This window comes from Urocampus carinirostris, chromosome 7 (assembly GCF_059441175.1).
Source record: "Urocampus carinirostris isolate Australia breed hairy pipefish chromosome 7, RoL_Ucar_1.0, whole genome shotgun sequence".
Lineage (NCBI taxonomy): Eukaryota > Metazoa > Chordata > Actinopteri > Syngnathiformes > Syngnathidae > Urocampus > Urocampus carinirostris.
In genome coordinates, this window is record NC_142355.1 from 15,529,857 (window position 1) to 15,549,386 (window position 19,530).

General features: G+C 38.8%; 1 protein-coding gene across 1 annotated transcript; it reads left to right on the top strand.

The window, feature by feature from the left end:
- Positions 1–1,034: 1,034 nt before the first annotated feature.
- Positions 1,035–17,250, top strand: neto2b (neuropilin (NRP) and tolloid (TLL)-like 2b). Its single transcript, XM_088339872.1, has 12 exons — positions 1,035–1,259; positions 4,122–4,178; positions 6,507–6,665; positions 8,456–8,704; positions 10,103–10,150; positions 10,228–10,355; positions 11,251–11,352; positions 11,860–11,986; positions 13,961–14,074; positions 14,835–14,965; positions 15,051–15,143; positions 15,938–17,250. The coding sequence occupies exons 1-12, from the start codon at positions 1,250–1,252 to the stop codon at positions 16,382–16,384; spliced, it is 1,665 nt and encodes a 554-aa protein (XP_088195998.1). The 5' UTR covers positions 1,035–1,249; the 3' UTR covers positions 16,385–17,250.
- The last annotated feature ends 2,280 nt before the right edge of the window (positions 17,251–19,530 follow it).

A 19,530-nucleotide genomic window follows, 5' to 3' on the forward strand; every position in this document is an offset into this window, starting at 1 on the left:
TACCCTGTGACTGGCTGGCAACCAGTTCAGGCTGTCCCCTGCCCACTGCCCGAGGATAGCTGGCATGGGCTCCGGCACCCCCGCGACCCTACTGAGGAGAAATGGTAGAGCAGCCATCTGGCATCAACAGATGTGGGTTTAAACCCAGCCTTCAATTGTGACCAAGATACGCAATATCTGTATTTCATTCACCATTAAACGTGACTTGACTTGACTTGGAATCCATACGTTGAGGTTGCCGCCATGTCTGTCTGGCATCTTGCAAACTGAAATCGGTGTGGCAGAGCACAGCATTTGACAACAGTGCCATCTAGTGGTCAAATATTACACATCGGGGCTTTAAAATGAACAAAAAAAAAAGATCTACCATTGATACAAAAAATATTTGTGCTAACTTATTTCAGTTTTTTTAAGTAAAAAAAAGTAGTTAAAATCAGCAAAACGATGTGCAAGATTTTTACTTTATTTAATGAATTCTATTGTTTCTGTCATGCAATCTTAAACAGCTTCCTTAAACAAAATAAGTTATTAAATACATTTTCTTATACTACCTCATTAGTAATAGATAAGTATATGAACTGAAAAAAAAAACTTTATCTGCTGCCAACTACTAGTATGAGTGAATGTTATAGTTACTGATCAGTGGAAGAAAACAAAGACACTGAACAATAGCATGATTTTTTTTTTTTTTTTGCAAATATAAAATTGGGAAATTTTCTGCGGCAGACAAGACAAGATTTTATGGTATTATAGTTTAAAAACACTAATTTTGTGATTCTTAGCAAAGTGCTAGTTAGGGAATACTTGGCTAAAATGAGATTTCATCAAAGGTCCATCCACTGCAAGGGTAAAAACAATGCATTTATTTCCACATCTTGATAAAAGGCCACTTCCTGTTTTGTTGACAACCCTCATGCACATGTCGAGTAATGGTTGGGCTGCACATGCGTGACCATTTCTCTCTCCTAAAGCTCTGTTTGGGCTCCGTCTTAAAGCCTTTTTGTGGCACCCTCCTCCTCTTTCTCTCCTTTTTGCTCTTCATCTCTTTGCTGATGTGCCGATTTGATATTTCGACTTGCGTTAGCTTCAATACCCCCCCCAGCAGGGAGCACGTCTCCGGGCGTCAGGGATTATTATTAGGAAAAAATAAAGATATCTTCATCACTCATGAATCGATGATTTGGGCGGAAACATTTTGATTATCACTTTTGTTTTCCCGCAAAAGCTGCCAAAACCTCCAGCCGAAAGGATGAATGTAGGTAGGTAAAATAATTTATATTTTTGCTACTTTTTGTGGTATTTAAATAAAAGAGCATTTTGGTAATTGAGTAGCTCATTTTTCAAACACTGCAAACAAGTTGGCAAATCCTGCCAGACAGTTTTGTTTATTTCAAGAATTGTATATTATTAAAAATTCTAAATAATATTTAAAATCAGAGAAAATATCAGCCATTTGCCATGTCAAAGATTAGTTTTTACGTTTTTATTTTATTTTGCAGGCAATATAAAAACAAGTTAAATCACATTAAAATGGAAAAATAATACAATGTTTTTTGTATTGTGATTGTTAATTTCATAGAGAATATCGGCTATTTGACATGTCAGAAAATTAAGGGTTTTTTTCAAGTATTTTTTTTATCTTGCAAGTGTTACAAAAACAAGTTTAAACACATTATGATGGAAAAATATTACTTAAACGTTTTGCTTTCTGACCATTGTTTTTTTAGCTTAGCATAAATGTGCTTAATTACAACTATAAGCAACCTTAGACAAATTAATGCATATTAAAGTAAAATGTTCATTTTATGCAATTTTTGTTAAAATAAAACTGGTCGTATACTACACACCTTAAATTTGTACAGTTTTTAGTATTATGTTATTTCACTATTTGAACTTTTATCATCAATCAGCTGGATCACATACATGTTATTTATTTTGATTATTAATTTGCTGTTTTAGATTTTACTATGTTTTCATCGTTTTTTTTTTTTTTCTCATCTCATCTCATCTCATCTGCCATACCGCTTATCCTCATTAGGGTCGCTGGGGGTGCTGGAGCCCACACCAGCAATCATCGGGCAGTGGGCAGGGGACACCCTGAACTGGTTGCCAGCCAATCGCAGGGCACACGGGGACAGACAACTCACTCGCTCATTCACACCTAGGGACAATTTGGACTGGCCAATTCACCTGAAATGCATGTTTTTTGGAATGTGGGAGGAAACCGGAGTGCCCGGAGGAAACCCACGCAAGCACGGGGAGAACATACAAACTCCGCACAGGAAGTCTGGAGCTGGATTTGAACCCACGCAGGAGGTTCCCATGACATGAACTGTGCCACACATGCGCTAACCACTGCGCCGCTGTGCTGCCCATTTTTTTCCCTATGTATTTATATTCTTATTTTGTTTTTCTAGGAAAAAATAATAAAACAAATTAGAAAATAATTAAAATCAGCGTAAAAACGATCTGCCAGCGGAACAATTTTTCCCCACCAGTTCTTTTTTTATCGCATACATTTCCCCCTACTACCTTGTGGGCAGACAATTAATACCGTATATACTTGAGTAAGCCTACATCGCAAATAAGCTGACCCCTTAAACTGTGTTATGTACTAAAAGAAATATGTAACGAAATTATTAATGAAATAAATCCTTAAACAATTAAACTTATTTCATTACTTAATTCTTAAAATAAATTGGATCATTTTACAAATATGTATCTATTATATTTCCCTTTCAAATTTTCAACTGCACATTTAGGGAAACAAAGTGGATGAATGGAGTTGCCGTTGGCTATGTCTCACAGTCTGAGACAGGTGAACACAAATATTTTTCCTATTATATATATATTTTCAGAAATGGCCCACAGGCTACTCTTTGGGAGCTACCTGGTGTCCACCAGTGTTGGGCATGTTACTGAAAAAATAAATTAGTTACTGTTACTAGTTACTTCATTTAAAAAGTAATTACCCCGAGGTTACTGACACCCTAGGAAGCATTCTACTCTAAAAGTAACTATATACTGTTTAAAAATAGCCAGATAAAAAAAGAAATGGAAGAAAACTTGTACACCAACCTGTGGAAGTGGTGAACCCTTGATGTTTCTTGGCTTATGCAATATTGAGAGCTTGCAAACTAACAGCTGAAACACTCCATATCCATTTTGTCTTTTATCTTCAAACCACTCTAATAATTTATATTCCATTTCTGCCGACTGTCCAAGACGTTTACTCATTTTCTCCAGGAAGGGTGCATTGTGAATTTTTTTTTACAAATAAAAACACCAAAACTCAGCATTATTTCCTGTAAATTCTGTGCTCACGTTTTCCCCATTGATTTAATTCTCCCTGTTTAAGCCACGCCCTCTCCCCATGCACTGCCTACCATTCTTTACTGGTGACACACAACCAAATATGCGCATGTAAACTGCCCCTTGATTCTATCTCATAGTTGTAGACACGTATTGGATGTGAATAAATACGGTAGGGAGAATATCCTTATATAAGTAGGGAGAAATTACTTGTTCTCTCCGTGCTTGAGACGGCGCCACTGTCACTGTATTCAGTTGTTTTTTGTATGTATAAATACACAGGCCCACCATTCCCGATTGTGTAGTGCTACAAGAGGATTGAGGAGTATATCATGCTTTGTGAGCGAAGGGAGACATCAAAGAATAGAGGGCATTGTAATTCATGATGTGAGTTTATAAATTAGCATATTGTAATGACAGTTGAGTTGTAAGATTTTATTAATAATGCGTTACAGTATTGGCTACTGTCTGCAAGAACCATCTTCGTAATCCTCGGTTCATACATTGCATTTGTCGCAATGATTATCTCATCTAATGTCGGTTGGGAAATGCTCCAGTTTACCCGCGACCTTTATTGAGGATAACAGCTTGCAGAACACAAATGGAGGTAAAATAAACAGAGGAGACATGAGCCAGCAAATGCATGTGTATTGTGAGTTTATCCTTCCCTCCGGATCTCGGTCTGTCATATACGTTCAGAGGCAAAGACACAGTGACATGTGGAGGCTCACAAATCCAGATGAGTACTGTCTGGCTTTATTTTTACACCCTGTTTGTCCTCACATGCTGCCTGTGGCCTTCTTTTGCAGTCTGGATGCTTCTCCTTTTCATTGAGGAGGGATTTGCCCGGGCCCAGAAAACTGCAGGTACAACTGACATTCGCTTTCGTTCTTAAAAGAGAGGCATCTGATCATGGTCTTTTGTGTTTTTAAATTTAAAAAAAACATTTAAAAGTAAGTGCATAGGGACTGGACTAAGTCGTAAGCTCAACGTAACAATAGTGCAAAAGTTACATGGATGAAATGGGAACTATTTTTCTCACGTTATAGCAGAATAAACAGTAGTAGCAGAGCTAATCGGTACTCGGGAGAGACGACAGTGAATGATTTTTATCTTTTTTACTGTGCAACTTTGTGATTTGTGGTGTAATGGGTGTCTCACTTTTGATAGTCATACAGATTTTGAGATACCCTCTTTTGGCATTGGTTATAATGTCAAATGACAATTTCTTGTAAAGTTGGAGAGAAACTTCCAGCTGTTCTTCTATTTTTTACGAGTGGTAACATGAAGACCCCCTCATCCAAGTCAACATCTACAAAAAAAACAGAAAGCCATCAAAGGTGACACTGTAACTTATACTAAAACCCCAAGAGCAGCAAAAAGTTCTGTTTGTGCTCCAACTATTAAGCATCACAAAAGTGTTAGGATTTTTCTAGCTTTAATTTTGAAAATCATTTGGATTCTTCACTACAATCAGTAAACGAATTTGATCAGCTCCTCTCTTTATATGAACCAGGGACGGTTCATGCCTATTTGGGCGTGGTCTTAAATATCTGATACTCACAGTATCAGGGGGTGGTGTTTGAAGTCGCTATATTTGTTAGAAAACCAAAAAAGTGAAAAATGTAATGTTCTTTACTTGAGAATGCCCCTCCAATCGACATAATTATGTACGGTGAGAACATTATTTTATTAATACATAGCCTTGGACGTTTTACTTACACTTTATTCATTTATTTTCAACATATTTTCTAAATTTTAAATTTATTTCAGATTTGTATTGGAAATTGTCATTTCAGATAGCAAAAAAGTCAATTCAACATTTAAATGGCATTTGTAATGCAAAGTGTATGAAGTGATACTCAAAATTTCAAAACAAAAACGCGTACCAGAAATCTTAGGGGCCCCTCTCCGTCAATGCCACCTCAACGTCCAGCTCATCTTTTAAAGGCGGGATGACACTTTACACCAGGGGTCGGGAACCTTTTTGACTCAAAGAGCCATAAAAGCAAAAAATATTAATTTTATTTTGGGAAAGAGCTACACCATATATTAAGAGACAAATTTACAAAATTGCTAAACCCGCACCCCAGACAAAAGCTTAGTCTTCAGCACATTTATTTTGGATGATTTGATAAAAATTATGAAAAGAGAATAATGCCAGAGCCCCTGTCCCAAAATCAACAAACATACCACTTTAAAATTGTCTCTTTCTTGCAATTACTCAAGATCGGTTAAACTCCTTTTGACCCTTTTTTTCATACATATTGGTTTCAAAACCAGATGCAAGTTGTTATTGTGTAAAAACGTCACAACATTCTGCAAATAGGGAGCCTGATGAGCTCACTTTTGGCGCAGATGGCGTAGGGCGAGAGATGGGAGGGAGTGCTTGCGCTTTTTGCATGGCTCCACCCATCCCTCCTACTCACCCAATCAAAAGACTAAGTTCTCTTCCGGTGTTTTGGCGTATTTACAGTGTGTTCTGTGGATTCATCATAAGGTATCTGAACACTGAACACAGATTATATAGTGAACTTTTATATAAAGGATTCTTTAGCGTTGTACAGCCAAAACGAGTTTTTTCCCCCCTTTTTTGTGTGACACCTTGACTGTAAATTGTAGTGAAAAACGTGCCCTATATATACTGCGAAGTAACGCCATAAGATTTAGCTCTGGATTGGCTTTGCGTGTACCTGAATAGGACGAACAACTCAAGTTTCGAATAGGATGGAGAAATTTTGCATGCAATCAAATTTGTCTCTGAGCCATAGATATTCATAGAAAGAGCCATATATGGCTCGCGAGCCATAGGTTCCCGACCCCTGCTTTACACAGAAAAATAACAATGACCAGATGATGAAAGTGCTGTATTTGAGCCAAATTAGGAAGTTTCTCCTGTAACTGGTAACCATGGACCCCAGTACTGTTTCTGTCAGAGCCAGAACAGACGGTAAACCCAAACGCGTAACGTATCTCACCAAGCTTTATTGCGGAAGCGGAGAAGTCAGGGGCAGGAAAACAAACACCAGCGATTTAGTGATCACTGGGCAGGAGAAGCAGGAAACCCTTATAATATCGTTAAGGAATCCTTTGAGGTCACAACTGCTATATGTATCTGAAATAAATATAAACTTTGATTATGTGGAGCTTGAAACGTTAGATTACAATCTCAGTTGTTCTGTTTTATTGTGCAGATACTGGTACCATATCCAAAGGCTTCAAACCCACTCAGAAGACACCACGTTCTCGCCACTGTGGGAACTGGATACGAAACACAGACGGGGGAAGCTTTAGTTCCCCAAACTATCCCAACACCTACCCTCCCAACAAAGAGTGCCTCTATGTGCTAGAAGGTACGTATGCATTACATTAGATATGATAACAACGAATGCAATCATTTAATTAAAGTAACTATCCAGGGTGTCCAAAAACGTATAGACACTTTGACTTTAAATAACCAAAATACTTATTTTTCAACTTCATATTTGTTTTTTGTTTTTCTTTTTAGTATAAATGGTTTAATGGGATTAAGCTTGTCCGAAAAATGTTCTGCAAACATTCTGGAAAAGAAAAAATAAAGCTAAAGTTTAAAGACATCTTGGGGCATCTGTCTGTGGAACTCTTCAGCTTTATTTTCACATTTCCATAATTATTTATACATATGAAAGTAAGTCTAGTTCCCAGCATTATTTCTCCAAAATCAAATCTGAAACGGAAAAAAATGTATTGGCCATTTAACATCAAAGAGTGTATACAATATTGATTTGAATAATAAGCAAAAATATACGAACTATAATACAAACATGCATGTTTTAAAATACTGATAGGTCAAAAATTTGTATTTACTTTAAATAACAAGAGCCTCACCTAAATAGAGCTTTCATGATTGTCCGAGAGAGGGTCTTTGTAGTGAAGAGAAATCTTGAAGTGGAGATTTGGGACTACCTATAAGGAAGATGGCTTGAAAGATGGAACAAAGAGGAAACCAAGCAACAAGGTTGGTGAGCGCAGTCAAACAGGTTCCGGGTGTAGGCTTTAGAGATGATCCGACCAAGGTAGACTGTAAGGCAGGACTTTAAATGCAGAACTTGTTTGGCAGGGAATTCAGAATAGCTGGTGGTAAACGAGAACAGACAGGTGGAACAGATCAGGGTGCAGTGACAGAGCTGGTTACCGGTAGAGAGAGAGCTCATGACAATTTATGTTCATTGTTGAGACATTTTATGATGAAAAGCCACATAAAAAACTTTAGTTACCCAGAAGCTCAAGCAAAGCACCTAAAGCAATTTGATCGGGTAAGCAGTGGGAATGGGCGGAGCTATACACAGGGCAGGCGCACTCCTCCTCAACCTGCCCCCACTGCACTGTAGGTAAATGAATTGGTATGCTTCTTTGCAGTATTTTGTGACATTTTTACAAAATAACTTTGCTCGCACTATGTTTTTGCAACCTTCATTTAAGACAAAAATGACAGTCAAATTGAGCTTCAACATTCCTAATAATCTGCAGGAGGGAGACATTTTAAGTGGTATATTTATATTCATTTGGGACACAGGTTCTGACATTATTACTCTTTCATAAATTTGATCAAAAGATGAAACGTCACACAGTGAAATCAAATGTGCTAAAAAATTGGCTTTTGTCTTGAAAGCGCGTTTGGCGGTTTTGTTGAATTTTGTCAGTGTGGCCCTCTCAAAATAAAATCCAGATATTTTTGCTCTAATGGCTCTTTGGGTAAAAAAAAGTTCCCGATCCCAGCTTTAGCATGTCAATAAGTCCAACTGAGTCGGCAATAGATAACTTCTTCCTCTGCCTTTTGGGCCTTGATAGAGGTGCTTTTGTTGATTTAGAGTGTTTTGTTGACACAATGGCTTTCAGAGAAACTCAAAACTGGAAAAGATTTTCAGGTACATAATGTAGGTTCGTCAAGCTGTTTTACATATGTGGTGGGGGCGACTGTTTAGGCAATCAGAATCCAGAACACAATGCAAAATGAAAATCCGGAAAGTAGTGAAACTATGAGAAGTAAATTGCAATACAGCGAGGCATAACTGTACATGGTTTCTGAGAAAGAGTCGAAAACAAGTGAAATTGAGAGGAGGTTAAATCCTTCGTTCACTCGTGTGGCTCTCTCTGTGCCCAGCGCTTCCCCGACAGAGAATCGAGCTGCAGTTCAACAAGTCCTTCTACATCGAAGCGTCCTTCCAGTGTCGCTTCGACCACATCGAAGTGCGCGATGGCCCCTTCAGTTTTTCGCCGCTCATAAACCGATTCTGTGGCGCTACCTGCCCCGGTCTTGTCCATTCCAGCGGACGCTTTATGTGGATCCGCTTCTTTAGCGACGAAGAACTGGAGGGCATCGGTTTCCAGGTCCACTACAGCTTCACAGCAGGTGCCTAACTTTTGTCACCAATCTTATCATTTCATTTGTCAGTGCTATTTAATGTAATTATTTAGGACAATGTATTTGAGTCATTCCAAATGTATCAATCCTTAACCACTGTTATTTGGAACTGAGGACCCTCTCTATCGCTTCTGGTCATCGGACAATTTGATAAACCTCCATTGGTACTTGGTACTGCTGAGGAACAGATTTACCTTCTCTGTTCCTTTTTATATCAGCTTGATGAGACGGGAGTCAAAACAACCGCTAAATATGAGCAGTTTATTTTAATGTTTTTTTTTTTTTTTTTTTAACAGAATGTTCCGGGCATAAATGAGCAACAGGCTATGGCATTAGGAATTTGCAAATGCGAAGACTGAGGCAGTTTACTATCCTTCTTATGCAAAAAGACCACAAGCTGATTGAAAATCTATTACAGTTAAAAATTTAACATTAAAGCCATCCCACTGTTGAGTTAAGCACTGTTCTACTGACAATAGCCTCGTCATCTTACTCAAGCCCTTCAACTTTTGCTTGAGAAAATCAATTGTATTTTGTTTTATCGGATGAGAGCTGGACTTTACTCAATATGATCAAACCTCCTCATGAGCTGAAATTTATGTCGCATGTCTTTCCTTGTGTATTCCACTTAACAACGTTTGGTGATAGACCTAACAATGTCTCTCAGGGCCCCTTCTGGCTACAAAATGAAAAACAACTTAACTTACTTAATTACGACTAAGTAAGTGAAAAAGTGCAAGCACGGCAGAAGTGGTTAGCGTGTCAGAAGTCTAAGTGCAATTGCAGCTTTCAGCCTCCGTGTGCAGTTTGCATGTTCTCCCTGTGCCTGCGTGTGTTTTCTCCGCGCATTTGGTTTCCTCCCACGTTCCAAAGGCATGGCAGGTCAATTGGCGATTCCTAATTGTCTCAAGGTATGAGTGAGTGGGTGAATGGTTGTATATCTTTGTTTGCCCTGCGGCTGACTGGCTGGCAACCAGTTTAAGGTATCCCCTGCCCACTGGCTGAAAAAAGCTGGAATAGCCTCCAGCACCCCTATAACTCTAGTGAGGATAAGCGCTCCAGAAAATGGATGATGAGATGAGAGGGTTGGATGGGTAAATAAAGGAGTGAAAAATGAAGAAATTATACAATTATGATTAAATTGCATAAAGTAACATATTTCAATATTACAACAGTACTTACTAAGATTGTCCAGGACATTTCTACCTCACCCTGCTTCCAGTGATGACAAAGTGTCAAAAGTAACTGGGTTATAGTGTCCGGTTCAAGGCCCCATTTTACTCTGCCTCGCTTCTTTCGTACATACATCTACCTCCCGACGATTACCTCATTCATCACAATTTAAAATGATTACATCAACCTGAAATATTTTGTTTCATTTTAAAGACCCAGAGTTCCATCTGCATGTAGGGGGACTCCTAAATCCCATCCCAGGTAGTATGCCAGTAATTCATTCTTCAATAGAAACAGAATGCACCGACTCAGTGATCATCCTCTTCTTCATCTTTTAGATTGTCAGTTTGAGCTGTCTGGGGCTGATGGATTGATCCGATCCAGCCAAGTGGAGGAGGAGTACAAGGTCAACCCCGACCAGGCCGTGGACTGCATCTGGACTATTCGTGCCCCGACTAATAACAAGGTGCAACCCCTGACTGTTTATGGTTTGTACTAGGGATGTCCCAATCCAACCACGTGATTAGAAATCAGGTACAATCACATGCTTGCTGAATCGATCATTATCATATGTTCTCTGATGATATCGGGTTATTTTTCCTAACTTTTGGGAGGCACAAACCTCTCTTTATGTTCGTTTGAGCAACGGTTGTGGAGCAATGTCCATCATGACATTGTGTACCACTAGAAAAGCCTTCACTTCAATCGGTGCACCCTGCAAAATCTCTTTTCTTCTCAGACTCCAAATGTAAATTTTGAGGAAACTGAAGAAATCACTCAATCAGACCAGGCCTTCCTTATTAGCGATATATTCTGTTTCAAAATAAAACCATGTGCGTATTTTCTTTGGACGCAAGCTATTTACAATAGAACTGCAGCTTGACATATACCTGACAATTTTAAACCTCAAAAACAAGCACTAATTAACCATTCACCATTTCAGAATTACACTAATAATACATAAAACACACTTACTTACCAATGATGGAACGAAGTACGGAAAATGTGTAATAAGTCAACGAAAAAAGTAATGTTGCCTATTGTTTACAATTAGCTTTTCAGCTAATATTTTACAATCGCTTTTCAACAGGGCCCTTTTGCTTCCTTCCGAGTTAAGATACCAACTGTGATTCTGCCGCACGGAACTAATTTAAAAAAGAGAGAGAAACATTATTTGAGTAGATTCTATCAATGGTTTTACATTTCAGTATTGTTTTAAAATGAAATGACTTGATTCACAAGTAATAAACCCTGATGGGCACATCCGTAGTTTGCATGGTCCTTTTGGTGGTTACAGTGATCTTTACAATTGGACAATAATAATTTATAATGTTTCTCCATGTTGTTTCCATGTGCTGTAGATTTATTTGAGATTCCTGGAGTACCAGATGGAAAACTCCAACGAGTGCAAGAAGAACTTTGTGGCTGTTTATGACGGAAGCAATGCAATAGAAGACCTTAAGGTCATTGACAGACTTTTTCTTAATCCGTGTACACATGTGTTGATCCCAATGTAATTCTGCATGATAATTTTCCAGACTTCACCACTACAATGACTTGATGTCCAAATTATCCAGTAAAGTTGAACCTGGTGTCCAAAGTTCCGGATGAACCCTTTTGGTTTGTCCCATTGTTACAGTTTTAATTCTGGTGTCTAGGGTAAAGTGCTTTGAAAAAAAGGGGGAACATAATTTTGGCTAAAATGTACAGTTCATGAGCTAAGATTTTCTGTAAATCAGCTTACTGGAAACTTGTTTGACTGGATATGTATGTTTTCCCTCTATAGACGGCATTAGCAATAAGGTATGTTCGGTATTGCTAAATGACACAATGACTAATGTGAATATTTAATACTTAGCTGTATGGAAATGTTTTTCACAAACCTACAAATAGGCTTTGTTACCCAAAAGTCCACACTGGATTGTTCTGCCTTTTTATTAGGAGAAAACGTGTTGCTGTTTTGGTTGCAGGCCAAATTTTGCAGCACGGTGGCCAACGACGTCATGCTGGACACGGGCGTAGGCGTTGTGAGGATGTGGGCGGATGAGAGCAGCCGACTCAGTCGCTTCCGGATGCTTTTCACGTCTTTTGCTGACCGTGAGCTGACATCTTATGGCATCTGAGTATTAACATTTACAAATATATGAATGAACTCCAGTCTTCTGATTTAAAAAATACAGAAAATGAATTTACGGAACTCGCTCCAGACCCATATCTAGGTTTACCCATCTGTAGCTATCATGTTCATTTCCATCTGTCTCTTTGGCATTATATCTTTTAAATACATCTGTTTTTCTCTGTCTGTGTCTGACGAGCTGCACACTTCTAATTTGCTCGTTTTGCGAGCAGTCCGTTGACCTGCGACTCACAACCAGGACACTATTGTTCTGTTGGGTGGGGAAAAAGGCTGCTCATTTGATCATATTGTATTGATAAATATATTGTGGTAATTGTTGTTATATGACCAAAAGCCTGCAGCAGGTCCAAGATACTGCATTGAGGTTTTTAACTAAGACAAGTTTGTTTACATTACCCTGATTTCGGTTGACCTGCATTGGCTCCCTGTTAGTGTAACGGGAGCCAGGTGGATGGGCTAGCTACAGATGGCACACATTTACACATTTGTTTCATATATTTTTTGTTTTTTTGTTTTACCTCATCTGCAAAATATATGATAAATGGCAGTCTCACACAACACAATTTAATTGTTGGCATTAATGTTCATTTATTGAGCAGGTCTCACTAAATCACGCGAGGTCCTGTGAGACTTGGCCCAAGCACCCTTCTCTGACCTGTGAGACTTTGTCATCTAGTGGTGATATACTGGTACTTCTCTTACCCTTTCTGCTATACAAAACTCAATACCCTGAAAAATAATAATAAACTTTGCCCAACAGTCAAATACGGATTACACAACATAAATCCCAAAATATAACATTTTAACTAGTCAGCAACCTTTGTTGTGTCACTTTAGTTGAATATGTGATTTTAAGGTTCTGTTGGTATTATACAAAATTATGCACGGACTTGCCCCCTCATATCTTTCAGATTTGATTTCCCCCTATATTCCTGTTTGGAGCCTTGAATCGGAAAATGCTGGTCTACTAGTAATCCTAAGAGCCAAGAGGAAATCCACAGGTTCAAGAGCGTTCTCTGTCCGGGCCCCGGAGCTGTGGAATGCTCTGCCCTCTGAGAGTTGATCTGCAAACTCAGTGGAACTGTTTAAATCTAAGCTCAAAAAACATATTATATTCTTATATTCTATCAAGGACAGATAATTCATGTTGATAATGTCGGTGTATTGTTTGTTGATGCCCTTGCAACATCCATTGCAGCCTGGGAATCCTAGAAGAGGAAATTTACCTCATGTGCGCCCCCTTCTCAAGGTTTCTTAAATTCCTTGTCCTGAGATGTTGAGTTTTCCCTTGCTCATGTAGGTTTTAGATCAGGGGATGGTGTAATAATAGTCTGTAGTCTGTAAAGCCCTTTGAAACTTCTTATTTCTTATTTTCCTTGTGCTGAGGTTTTGAGTTTTCCCTTGTCCGCATGATGGTTTAAGATCAAAGGATGGTGTAATTGTGACCTGCGCAGTCCCTTTAGACATCTTGTGATTAAGGGCTATACAAATAAACATGACTTGACTTGAACTGACCTGAATGCATCTGGAAATCCGAGTTAGGCGTACAAACGGCTGAAATGAGAGAGGGGGTGGGGCGAAAGGTAATGATGGAGTGTAAGTGAGAGAGAATGCGTCGTAGTTACAGAAAGCAGCCAAGTTGTCATGTTGTGTTATTTTTGTGTGGTGCGTAACAGTAACCTGTTGGCAAACAAAGCAACCTGTAGCTAAATGTCGAATTGTAGAAAACCTACTCGAAGGCCACACCCGGCCTGCAGGCCTTGACTTTGACATTGGGAACTAAATGTTTTTCGTGATGTCACACAATTTACTAATACTAGTTTTATTTGGAAAAAAATGTGACTTCAAATTCAAGCAATAGACTAATCTATATTATTAAGTTATTCTTTAACGATACTCTGTTAATGTCTATGTGTGTGTCTTGTGTGTTACAGCTCCTTGTGTAAGCAGCACATTCTTCTGTCACAGTAACATGTGCATCAACACTTCTTTGGTGTGCAATGGAGTACAAAACTGCGTCTTTCCCTGGGATGAAAGCAACTGCAAAGGTTATATTTTGGATCTTTATTTTGGGATAAGGCGTTTGACTACTTTGAACATTCAGTTCATCTGTTTTTTTTTTTTTTTGATTGATTATCTAAAGTATTATTGGTTGCCCGACTTGGGCACTCTCATAAAGATAAAGCAGCTTTTAATAGGAACCTGATTTTGGCCAAAATCTCAAAACTCAAAAAAATAGTAATTCACACATGTTATTAGTGTGACAATATATTATCATTGTATTTTGGCGTTTTTTTGTTTAGCAGGCTGTATTAAAAAATAATTAAAGAGTCATTCTGAACGTTTTAAAACTATCCACTCTACTTCTGATGATATTTTTTCGCCATCATGGGGATGTTAATGGGAAACAATAAAATAGTTTTACCTTCCTTTAGCATGTAGAGTAGTCCAACTTGGTTGGCGATAGAAAGCAACCTCCTCTTTTCGCTGCTTTTGTGGGCCCAAAACGTTTTGTTGACATGATGGCTTTTAGGGAACCTTGAAATTGAAAAAAGCTGTTTTAAGTATGTGTGAAACTTATATTGCACAGGCAGACACATACAGACACAGGCAGAAAAGGGGGAAAGCGACTGTTTGGCCAATCAGAATGCAGAACACAATGCCGGATGAAAAACTGCAAAGTGTTTACTGTATTTGCCTAATGGCCAAGGTGGGGAATACCTGAGGTTCTTCGTCCTGCTGCTTACCTATTGTGTAAATGTTCAATGAGGGTTATGCAGTGTAGTCTTTTTTTTTTTTTAATCTCAGAAAAAAAGCAGAAAGGAATCTTCCAGCACATGACGAGGACTCACAGCACGGTGATCTGCGTCTCCACTGGTGTGGTCATGCTGCTCTTGGTAATCTCCATTTTTGTTCAGATCAAGCAGCCGCGTAAAAAGGTGATTACCGTACATGACCTGGCTTCATCTTACCAAAAGTTGTTATACTGTTCAAGGTACTAAATATGTGTGTTTTGTAATGTAGGTTTTAATACGCAAGAGTAACTTGTTCCAGCGTGGGGACTACCACTCACCGTTTGAGCCACCACACTATGAACTCTTAACCCTGAGAGAAAAGGCGAGTTTTTCAAGTTTAAAGGGACATTATGTATTATTTAGATCCTGTTTGTAGTTCGTAAAGAAACTTCTAATTCATTTTAAAAACAAAACGATATGTTTCAATAATGAGCAAATATAAGTTTCTATCATACAAACGAGCATTTTTTTTGATACTCATAGGTCAAGAAACTTGTATTCATTCGTTTTACATAACATGAATCTCACATAGGGGAACTCATATGATTGATTTTCCGGTATCTCTACTGGTACCCACAAAATCTAAAAACCCTGTGAAATGCTTGGAAAAATGAAAAGATAAATAGTTGCTTCGAGTCTTCGCAGTTTGTATTCTTTTTTTATACTTTGTAGAACTAGATTTTGTTTTTATTGCACTGCGGAATAAAGCGAATAGTTATTACTCACATTTGTAGTTAAACTCTAACTATCAATATCAGAATAACACAATACTGCCCCCACCCCCTGCCCATATAATATTGTTTCTTGGATTGAGTATTTTTCATGATTCTTAAGTTATCGTTTATTAAAAAAAAAAAAAAAAAGAACGGGAAGGCAAATTATTTAAAAAAAAATCAATATGAATTTCCTTATTTTCGTGTTTAAACCAGTTTCCCATAACCAGAAAAATGAGCAAAATTATCTGACATGGCATGGCAGATCATTATTTTCCGTTGGTGATTATTTCGAGATAAATACAAATAAAGAAATGATAGTAAATAATCCTCCTGACATCATAGGACCTTTGCATGAGAACTGTTTAATTCAAAATTGTTCTGAGTGGAATTCTTCTGATAGAAGCCTTCAGGAGAACTAGGAGACCTCCCGGAGGACATTCAGTCCCCGCAGGCCTTGAGGAGATCATCTTCTTCAGGCTCACGTTGCGTTCACGAGCACCACTGCGGCTCTCAGGCCTCGCTCAACTCCATCAAATGCGCTCTCGGGTCGTCCCGCGGCTCATTAGAGATCGCCTCAGTTCGAGGCGACCTGCAGAGGGCGCCACTTTCTCTCAGAGACTCTGCCAGCAACCTGCGCAAGAAAAGCTGGCCGAATGTCAAAGCCGCTGTGGGTCTCCGTGCGCAGTACAGTTTGGCGGACAGGCACCATCGTGTTGAGGAAGACCACGATGATGAGGTGTTGGAGGCGGGCGACCCTGCAGGTTATGACATGTACATGCGCAGAGTCACCAATCGGAGAGGGCGCTATGAGATGACACAGCAAAGATCTTTATCCATGGACTTTTAATACAACTAGAACCGCCACACTACTTGTCAGCCTTAGCTTGTAAATATTAGCTCTTGTTCTCATTCTAACTTATCACCTTTTTTGACTACTATTATCTGACATAATTTTGCTTTATTATCCATTGATGTAATGTTTATGTGTGATAGGGAGAAGACACTAGCGGCAGTGTTGGGACTAACACTTTACATGGAAACATGTTCCCGGAACACTATTACTTTTCTTGGTAACGAGTACTGTAACATGTTATTTGTCAACTTTTGCTACTTTACTGTTCTTACTACATTGCGTTACTGTGTTATTTTGTTACTTATTAAATGCAGATCATTGATAGCATTAGTGCAACTGGAGTTGGGGACATTACATTTTCATTGAGTAAAACATGTACTGTGAAATACTGAAGCATGAAATGATTCTCTCCCTCCATAAACTGGTTCGCAGGGCAGTGTTCCAGCCTCATAATGGAATCAAATACTTTAAGATGACCAAGGCTTATCTAAAGGGGATACATGGTAATGGGGATGGACTTGCCAAGCATGTCTCCAGATCTAAACCCAATAGAAAAACTTTGGGGCATCCTCAAGCGGAATGTGGAGAAGCACAAAATCCCGAATAACCCTCAGCTCTGTCATGTTGTCATGGAGGGGTAGAAGGGCATTCCAGTGGCAATTTGTAAAGCTCTGGTGAAATCAATGGCCAGGAGGATTGACCCACGTTTTGCAAAATTATATTGGCCACACAAAATATTTAACTTTAGGGACTTTTACCTAAGGGTGTACTTTTGTTTGTTACTCGGGGTTTAGCTACTAATGGCTATATTTGGAGTTTTTCGAGGTGAAAAATAAATTTATACTGCTATACAAGCTTTACACAGACTACCTTTCATTGTGTCAAAACATTTTTTTATTTGTTCATCCATCCATCCATTATCTGCACTGCTTATCTTCAATAGGGTTGCGGGGGTGCTGGAGCCCATACAAGTCATCTATCTTCGCGAAGTGGGTAGTGTTTTTCAATCAAACATAAGGATGAACTTTCTGCAGGAATGTGAGGGGTGTTCTCACTTTTTTGACATACTGTATTACTCTGCCCTCTCACTGCTAAACACTCCAGCATAATTCACGTTGTATCATACAACGCTCAATCTTCCAGCATCGCCTTTTGAAGGGTGGGCGTGTTTTTATGTACATACGAAGTACAACTGAATAATTTATGTACTTGCATTCAAGTCTAATTTATAACTATAAAATGAAATTAATAAATCAGGGAGTCCGCTTATATGCACAAATCTGGTGTTATGTTATCAGTAGGTAATGGTAGGCAGCGTGTGTGGAAGGGGTTGTGACTTATACAAGAACAAGAAACTGACTGGACATCTATGTGCCAAATGTAGGCACAAAATATACTGTAAAAGTGTGCTGAATTTTGGTCTTTTATTTGCATGCCTGTAGAAAAAAAACGTCTTGGACCCAGAAATGGAAAAGGAGACCTCCGAGTGGTTTGAAGCCTAGCGACAAAATTGATATGGAGTTTCTTGGCTCAGTGTTCATTTGCAAACTATGAAGATTGTCCAAGCCCAGATAATATATAGGGTTCACTGCTCTGACAGTTAGTGTACACATTTTCTTCTATTTATATTTTATTATCTGATTATTTTAAAACAGAATGCGCGTTCATGCGAGGGGGTGGGGCGGTGGGTTGTGTTGCGTAGGAGTCGGATTTGGGCACAACACCGGCTCGGGAGCTTTCATACCCGTGGTCCACACGAGAAAATGACGCGGAAATGACGCGATGAGTCGCCGGCGTCTGTTTTGCGGACATACCACCGATGAACAGCGGGTTGGCCAATTTTGCGCATTTTCCATCGCGGGCAACCACGGGCAAAAAAAAAACGCAAAATTTCAGCCGTGATTCAGCCGCAAACGGCTGTGTGACCGGCCCCTTAGGGAACAACATCATGCTTACACACTCTCGATTTGCTGCACCATACAAATAGTGCATAACATTTACATGTTCACGTCCAACCTCACAGATGTTTTCCCTTGAATATATTTTGAAAAGCACATCCTTGGAACTGTCACTAAAGTAACTAACAATAAAGGGAAGTAGAAAAATACCGATCACACCATGGTCAACCCCTGCCCGCATTTTGAAACATCTTGTGAAAAATGGGAAAGGGCCAAACAGGATGTATACCCGACCAAAATGGTTATCAAGGCATAATGGGATAACTGAAAACATGCCTTGAATGATGACTACTCATCAGTCAACTTGTTACAGGCACAACTTCTGCCGAGAAGGACTTTATTCAACCCAGGAATTAACAGTTGACCATTCCTCTTATTCTCAATACAATTTGTGGAATACAGCACGCCTATATAGCATCTTGTTGGTGACAACTGCTACACTATTTGAGATAAGCAGAATGAACAGTTTCAATGTTTGTAGGGGGTCTAGTTGTCACTTTTATTTGTCGGACAAATAGGATTACACACTTGAGCTTTTTGGTACTCAATGGCAAAGTATTTATAATGGTAATCTAATATTTTTTAAGGAGATTTTTTTGTTTAACTCATCTCCTGCCAACAAGAAACAACTGAATAGAGCAAAAAAACATATATTCCATATATCATTCAAAAAAAGTACCGTATTTTCCGCACTATAAGGCGCACCTAAAAGCCTTTATTTTTTCAAAAGCTGACCATGCGCCTTATAATACAGTGCGCCTTATATATGCATCAATATTAAGTCGCAAGGTTGCAAAGGGATGCAGCCGCCGACTAAATTGACAAGGGATTTCATCAATAAAGTCAAAATACCTCATGAAAAACGACTTCCAGAACACCTTATTTTTCAGGCTAGCATTTTCTGCAGCTTATTTGATAACAAAGCTGTATTAGGGTGCAGAAGGAGAAGACGTTTTAGGCAAAGATGATCACGCTTGTTTCAAAATAGATAAAGATGTTAAATATCAGGGTGAAAGATGACAATTTAAAAAAAAAACCCAACCCAAAACTGGCTTGTTTTTGATGCACTTTAAGAACCACGTCACAGAACAGACCCAAACTGAGCATAACAGCTGCACCACAGCAATAGGAGTGGGAAAATATAATTGATCATTTGTTAAATTGTTGGGCAAACAAGCCCAT

Bases quoted from the DNA above. Each gene is read 5' to 3' on its own strand.
- neto2b (XM_088339872.1), top strand. The intron at 10,356-11,250 runs GTGCAACCCCTG...CATGTGCTGTAG, and splicing joins GTGCCCCGACTAATAACAAG to ATTTATTTGAGATTCCTGGA. The intron at 14,075-14,834 runs GTTATATTTTGG...TTTTAATCTCAG, and splicing joins GGATGAAAGCAACTGCAAAG to AAAAAAAGCAGAAAGGAATC.